Source organism: Lampetra fluviatilis, unplaced genomic scaffold (assembly GCF_964198595.1).
Source record: "Lampetra fluviatilis unplaced genomic scaffold, kcLamFluv1.1 SCAFFOLD_1056, whole genome shotgun sequence".
NCBI classification, from domain to species: Eukaryota; Metazoa; Chordata; class Hyperoartia; order Petromyzontiformes; family Petromyzontidae; genus Lampetra; species Lampetra fluviatilis.
The window spans coordinates 25,001-33,312 of record NW_027621481.1 but is presented as its reverse complement, the minus strand read 5'-3'; the positions used below and the strand labels follow the sequence as shown (position 1 = coordinate 33,312).

The 8,312-nt window shown below is 60.1% G+C and overlaps 1 protein-coding gene across 2 annotated transcripts in view; it reads right to left on the bottom strand.

Annotated features, from left to right (window-relative positions):
• Window positions 1–6,493: 6,493 nt before the first annotated feature.
• The window catches only part of LOC144955316 (uncharacterized), a 22,257-nt gene continuing 20,438 nt past the window's right edge, over window positions 6,494–8,312 (bottom strand). For both annotated transcript variants that reach the window (XR_013641609.1, XM_078885566.1), the window contains one exon: window positions 6,494–6,689. Coding sequence is in view for 1 of the 2 variants with exons in the window: in XM_078885566.1 (XP_078741692.1) it covers window positions 6,641–6,689 (49 nt within the window). In the remaining variant the exon portion in view is untranslated. The remainder of the gene's footprint in view (window positions 6,690–8,312) is intronic.

Here is an 8,312-nt window from a genome sequence, read left to right as displayed (position 1 = left end):
GAGTGAGTAGGTGGGTGAGTGTGTGGGTGAGTGAGTGAGTGAGTAAGTGGGTGAGTGAGTGGGTGAGTGGGTGGGTGAGTGAGTGAGTGAATGAGTGAGTAGGTGGGTGAGTGTGTGAGTGAGTGAGTAGGTGGGTGAGTGTGTGAGTGAGTAAGTGGGTAAGTGAGTGAGTGAGGGTGTGAGTGAGCGTGTGAGTGAGTAAGTGGGTGAGTGAGTGAGTGAGTAAGTGAGTGAGTGAGTGGGTGAGTAAGTGGGTGAGTGAGTGGGTGAGTAAGTGAGTGAGTGAGTGGGTGAGTGAGTGGGTGAGTGGTGTGTGTGAGTGAGTGAGTGAATGAGTGAGTAGGTGGGTGAGTGTGTGGGTGAGTGAGTGAGTGAGTGAGTAAGTGGGTGAGTGAGTGGGTGAGTGGGTGGGTGAGTGAGTGAGTGAATGAGTGAGTAGGTGGGTGAGTGTGTGAGTGAGTGAGTAGGTGGGTGAGTGTGTGAGTGAGTAAGTGGGTAAGTGAGTGAGTGAGGGTGTGAGTGAGCGTGTGAGTGAGTAAGTGGGTGAGTGAGTGAGTGAGTAAGTGAGTGAGTGAGTGGGTGAGTAAGTGGTGAGTGAGTGGGTGAGTAAGTGAGTGAGTGAGTGGGTGAGTGAGTGGGTGAGTGGGTGGGTGAGTGAGTGAGTGAGTGAATGAGTGAGTAGGTGGGTGAGTGTGTGACGTGAGTGAGTAGGTGGGTGAGTGGGTGAGTGAGTGAGTGAATGAGTGAGTAGGTGGGTGAGTGTGTGAGTGAGTAAGTGGGTGAGTGAGTGGGTGAGTGAGTGAGTGAATGAGGTGAGTAGGTGGGTGAGTGTGTGAGTGAGTGAGTAGGTGGGTGAGTGGGTGAGTGAGTGAGTGAATGAGTGAGTAGGTGGGTGAGTGTGTGAGTGAGTGAGTAGGTGGGTGAGTGTGTGAGTGAGTGAGTGAATGAGTGAGTAGGTGGGTGAGTGTGTGAGTGAGTAAGTGGGTGAGTGAGTGGGTGAGTGAGTGAGTGAATGAGTGAGTAGGTGGGTGAGTGTGTGAGTGAGTAGGTGGGTGAGTGGGTGAGTGACGTGAGTGAATGAGTGAGTAGGTGGGTGAGTGTGTGAGTGAGTGAGTAGGTGGGTGAGTGGGCAGTGACGTGAGTGAGTGCACGTGAATGACGTGAGTAGGTGGGTGAGTGTGTGAGTCGAGTGAGTAGGGTGGGTACGTGTCGTGAGTGAGTAAGTGGAGTGAGTGAGTGAGTGAGGGTGTGAGTGATTAACACTGAACCCTGTGGGAGCCTCAGTCTGGCTCTGTGAGCCTCAGTGATTAACACTGAACCCTGTGGGAGCCCTCAGTCTGGCTCTGTGAGCCTCAGTGATTAACACTGAACCCTGTGGGGAGCCTCAGTCTGGCTCTGTGAGCCTCAGTGATTAACACTGAACCCTGTGGGAGCCTCAGTCTGGCTCTGTGAGTCTCAGAGATTAACACTGAACCCCTGTGGGAGCCTCAGTCTGGCTCTGTGAGCCTCAGAGAATAACACTGAACCCTGTGGGAGCCTTAGTCTGGCTCTGTGAGTCTCAGAGATTAACACTGAACCCTGTGGGAGCCTCAGTCTGGCTCTGTGAGCCTCAGAGATGAACGCTGAACCATGTGGGAGCCTCAGTCTGGCTCTATGAGTCTCAGAGATTAACACTGAACCCTGTGGGAGCCTCAGTCTGGCTCTGTGAGCCTCAGTGATCAACACTGAACCCTGTGGGAGCCTCAGTCTGGCTCTGTGAGTCTCAGAGATTAACACTGAACCCTGTGGGAGCCTCAGTCTGGCTCTGTGAGCCTCAGTGATCAACACTGAACCCTGTGGTGAGCCTCAGTCTGGCTCTGTGAGCCTCAGAGATGAACGCTGAACCCTGTGGGAGCCTCAGTCTGGCTCTATGAGTCTCAGAGATTAACACTGAACCCTGTGGGAGCCTCAGTCTGGCTCTGTGAGCCTCAGTGATCAACACTGAACCCTGTGGGGAGCCTCAGTCTGGCTCTGTGAGCCTCAGAGATGAACGCTGAACCCTGTGGGAGCCTCAGTCTGGCTCTGTGAGTCTCAGTGATTGACACTGAACCCTGTGGGAGCCTCAGTCTGGCTCTGTGAGTCTTTGGGAGCCTTCGTCTGGCTCTGTGAGTCTCTATTTTTAGTCGAGGCTGCCCACGTGGTCCTCGTGTCGACGTTTCGTGTCTATTTATAGTCGCCTCTGGCAGGCGGTGGGGTCTGCCTCTCACACAAAGGCAAATGGTGCCCAGGTAGCGCGCACTCACAGCTGGGGCAAAGCCCTGCCGCCGTTGGACTACCGGAGCTGTGGTCTCGAGCCTGGACGCCTGAGGTCAGAGGTCGATGTGACGACCCTGGTGAATCGAGGGGTACAGGAGGTCGTGGGTGTCGATACCTCGACCACCGCACTCGACCACCACGCACCCACGGTCTCCACGCCACCGCACTCACTCCCTCACGCCACCCGACTCACGTCACTCAACGCCACCCGACTCCACTCACTCACATCAACCCACGCCGACCCACCCTTCACTCAACCACCGACTCCACTCACTCACGCCTCACATCCCACCACTCACTCAAGCACTCCACTAATCAATCACTCACCACTCACTCACCTCCCACTACACTCACTACCCACCCACCCACGCCACGCCACTCACGTCACATCCACGCCACTCACCCACCCACCCTCCCACTCACGATCACCTCACTCACCAACCCTCCACACACTACACTCACTCACGCTACCTCACACTCACACAACCACCCACTCACTCACTCACGCTCACTCACTCCACTGCACTCCACGACTCCACCCATCACTCCACCACTCCACTGCACACCACGCCACCCACTCCCTCACCCACACACACTCACTCACATCATCCACACCTCTACCTCACACCTAATCACCACTCACTCAATCGCAATCACTCACCCACGCTAGCTCACCCACTCACCCACCCACTCACCCAGCTCACACCATAGCACCACCCACTCACCCACACCACTCCACCCACCCACGCCACTCCCACCCACTCACCCAGCCACTCACCCACTCACCCACACTCACCCACACCACCACACCCACCACCCACCCACTCCACCCACCTCACCCACCCACTCACCCACCCACCCACCCACTCACCCACCCACCCACTCCCTTACCCACCCACCCACTCCCACCACCACCCACCCACTCACCCACCCACTCACCCACCCACTCACCCACTCACTCACCCACACCCACCCACTCACCCACCCACCCACTCACCACTCACTCACTCCCACTCACCCACCCACTCACCCACCCACTCACTCACCCACCCACTCACCCACTCACCCACTCATCAACTGACCCACCCACCCACCGACTCACTCACTCACCCACTCACCTCACCCACTCACCCACCCACTCACCCACCCACTCACCCACCCACCCACCCACTCACCACCCACTCACCCACCCACTCACTCACCCACCCACTCACTCACTCACCCACTTCACCACTCACTCACTCACCCACCCCACCCACTCACTCAACCACTCACCCACTCATCCACCCACCCACTCACTCACCCACCCACCCACGGACTCACCCACCCACCCACTCACTCACCCACCCACCCACCCACCCACCCACCCACTCACCTACTCACCACTCACCCACCCACTCACCCCACCCACTCACCCCACTCACCCACCCACTCACCCACCCACCCACCCACTCACCCACCCACCCACTCACCTACTCACCCACCCACCCACCCACTCACTCACCCACTCACCCACCCACCCACCCACTCACCTACTCACCCACTCACCCACCCACTCACCCACCCACTCATTCACTCACTCACCCACCCACTCATTCACTCACCCACTCACCCACTCACCCACCCACTCACCCACGCCACTCACTCACCCACCCACCCACCCACTCACTCACTCACTCACCCACCCACTCACTCACCCACCCACCCACCCACTCACTCACTCACTCACCAACCCACTCACCCACCCACCCCATCCACCCACTCACTCACCCACCCACCCACCCACTCCCTCACCCACCCACTCACTCAACCATCCCACTCACTCACATTCCCACTCACCCACCCACTCACTCACCCACCCACCCCACTCACCACCCACTTCACCCACCCACTCACTCCCTTACCCACCCACCCACCCACTCACCCACCCACCCACTCACTCACCCACCCACCCACTCACACACCCACCCACTCCCTTACCCACCCACCCACTCACTCACCCACCCACCCACACACCCACCCACCCACCCACTCACCCACCCACCCACCCACTCACTCACCCACCCACCCACTCACCCACCCACTCCACCCACTCACCCACCCACCCACCCACTCCCTTACCCACCCACCCACTCACCCACCCACCCACTCACCCACTCACTCACTCACTCACCACCCACCCACCCACTCACCCACCCAATCACCCACACACCCACTCACTCACCCACCCACCCACTCACTCACTCACTCACCCACCCCACCCACTCACTCAACCACTCACCCACTCATCCACCCACCCACTCACTCACCCACCCACCCACCCACGGACTCACCCACCCACCCACTCACTCACCCACCACACCCACCCACTCACCTACTCACCCCACATCACCCACCCACTCACCCACCCACTCATTTACTCACCCACTCACCCACTCACCCACCCACTCACCCACTCACCCACCCACTCACCCACCCACTCACCCACCCACCCACTCACTCACCCACCCACCCACCCACACACCCACCCACCCACCCACTCACCCACCCACCCACCCACTCACCCACCCACCCACTCACCCACCCACCCACCCACTCACCCACCCACCCACTCCCTTACCCACCCACCCACTCACCCACCCACCCACCCACTCACCCACTCACTCACTCACTCACCCACCCACCCACTCACCCACCCAATCACCCACCCACCCACTCACTCACTCACCCACACCACCCACTCACTCACTCACTCACCCCACCCCACCCACTCACTCAACCACTCACCCACTCATCCACCCACTCACTCACCCACCCACCCACCCACGGACTCACCCACCCACCCACTCACTCACCCACCCACCCACCCACTCATTTACTCACCCACTCACCCACTCACCCACCCACTCACCCACTCACCCACCCACTCACCCACCCACCCACTCACCTACTCACCCACCCACCCACCCACTCACTCACCCACCCACCCACTCACTCACCCACTCACCCACCCCACCCACTCACCTACTCACCCACTCACCCACCCACTCACCCACCCACTCATTCACTCACTCAACCACCCACTCATTCACTCACCCACTCACCCACTCACCCACCCACTCACCCACCCACTCACCCACTCACCCACCCACTCACCCACCCACTCATCCACTCACCCACCCACTCACCCACCTACTCACCCACCCACCCACCCACTCACCTACTCACCCACTCACCCACCCACTCACCCACCCACTCATTTACTCACTCACCCACCCACTCATTCACTCACCCACCCACTCACCCACTCACCCACCCACTCACCCACCCACCCACTCACTTACCCACCCACCCACCCACTCACCCACTCACCCACCCACTCACCCACTCACCCACCCACCCACTCACTTACCCACCCACCCACCCACTCACCCACTCACCCACCCACCCACTCACTTACCCACCCACCCACCCACTCACCTACTCACCCACCCACTCACTCACCCACTCACCCACCCACCCACCCACTCACCCACCCACTCACCTACTCACCCACTCACCCACCCACTCACCCACCCACTCATTCACTCACTCACCCACCCACTCATTCACTCACCCACTCACCCACTCACCCACCCACTCACCCACTCACCCACCCACTCACCCACCCACTCATCCACTCACCCACCCACTCACCCACCTACTCACCCACTCACCCACCCACTCACCCACTCACTCACTCACTCACCCACTCACTCACTCACCCACTCACTCACCCATCCACTCACCCACCCACTCACCCACCTACTCACCCACTCACTCACCCACTCACCCCACCCACTCACTCACTCACTCACCCACTCACTCACTCACTCACCCACTCACCCACTCACCCACCCACTCACCCACTCACCAACCCACTCACCCACCCACCCACTCATCCACTCACTCACCCACCCACTCACCCACCTACTCACCCACTCACCCACCCACTCACCCACTCACTCACTCACTCACCCACTCACTCACTCACTCACCCACTCACTCACTCACTCACGCACCCACTCACCACTCACTCACTCACTCACCACCCACCCACTCACTCACCCACCCACTCACTCACTCACCCACTCACTCACTCACCCACTCACTCACCCATTCACTCACTCACTCACCCACTCATCAACTCACCCACAACTTGTATAAGAAATCAGAATAAATTTTATTTAGTTCAACATTTGCAATGGTCGCCTGTATCCCTTCCCTTCATCTCCATGGTGACCACCCTCTTCATTTCCATGGCAACTGCCTCCATCATCTCCATGGCAACCGCCCCCCCTCCCCCTCACTCTGGCTTCCCACAATGCTGTGCGCCGCTGTCTTCCACCTCCTTCCTGCACGAGGGAGGGAAATGAGCAGATTAATTATTTAATTATTCACACGGGGCCCACTGCAGGTCTCAAGGCCCAGCCCAAGCCCCACAGGCCCCAAGGCTCTAGGCCCCAGTCCAAGGCCCCAAGGCCCATAGGCCCCAAGGCCCCAAGCTTCAGGCACCAGGCCCCAAGGCCTCAGGCTTCAAGCCTCAAGGCCTCAGGCTTCAAGCCTCAAGGCCTCAGGCTTCAAGCCTCAAGGCCTCAGGCTTCAAGCCCCAGGGCCTCAGGCTTCAAGCCTCAAGGCCTCGGGCTTCAAGCCCCAAGGCCTCAAGCACCAGGCCCCAAGGCCTCAGGCTTCAACCCTCAAGGCCTCAGGCTTCAAGCCTCAAGGCCTCAGGCTTCAAGCCCCAAGGCCTCAGGCTTCAGGCCCCAAGGCCTCAAGCACCAGGCCCCAAGGCCTCAGGCTTCAGGCCTCAGGCTTCAGGCCCCAAGGCCTCAGGCTTCAAGCCTCAAGGCCTCAGGCTTCAAGCCCCAAGGCCTCAGGCTTCAGGCCCCAAGGCCTCAGGCTTCAAGCCCCAAGGCCTCAGGCTTCAAGCCTCAAGGCCTCAGGCTTCAGGCCCCAAGGCCTCAGGCTTCAAGCCCCAAGGCCTCAGGCTTCAAGCCCCAAGGCCTCAGGCTTCAAGCCCCAAGGCCTCAGGCTTCAGGCCCCAAGGCCTCAGGCTTCAAGCCTCAAGGCCTCAGGCTTCAGGCCCCAAGGCCTCAGGCTTCAAGCCCCAAGGCCTCAGGCATCAGGCCTCAAGGCCTCAGGCTTCAAGCCCCAAGGCCTCAGGCTTCAAGCCCCAAGGCCTCAGGCTTCAAGCCCCAAGGCCTCAGGCTTCAAGCCCCAAGGCCTCAGGCTTCAAGCCTCAAGGCCTCAGGCTTCAGGCCCCAAGGCCTCAGGCTTCAAGCCCCAAGGCCTCAGGCTTCAGGCCCCAAGGCCTCAGGCTTCAAGCCCCAAGGCCTCAGGCTTCAGGCCCCAAGGCCTCAGGCTTCAAGCCACAAGGCCTCAGGCTTCAGGCCCCAAGGCCTCAGGCTTCAAGCCACAAGGCCTCAGGCTTCAGGCCCCAAGGCCTCAGGCTTCAAGCCCCAAGGCCTCAGGCTTCAAGCCTCAAGACCTCAGGCTTCAGGCCCCAAGGCCTCAGGCTTCAAGCCCCAAGGCCTCAGGCTTCAAGCCCCAAGGCCTCAGGCTTCAAGCCTCAAGGCCTCAGGCTTCAGGCCCCAAGGCCTCCAAGGCCCCAAGGCCCCAAGGCTCCAAGGCTCCAAGGCCTCAGGCTTCAGGCCCCAAGGCCTCAGGCTTCAAGCCCCAAGGCCTCAGGCTTCAGGCCCCAAGGCCTCAGGCTTCAAGCCCCAAGGCCTCAGGCTTCAGGCCTCAAGGCCTCAGGCTTCAAGCCCCAAGGCCTCAGGCTTCAAGCCCCAAGGCCTCAGGCTTCAAGCCTCAAGGCCTCAGGCTTCAGGACCCAAGGCCTCAGGCTTCAAGCCCCAAGGCCTCAGGCTTCAAGCCCCAAGGCCTCAGGCTTCAAGCCCCAAGGCCTCAGGCTTCAAGCCTCAAGCACCAGGCCCCAAGGCCTCAGGCTTCAAGCCTCAAGGCCTCAGGCTTCAGGCCCC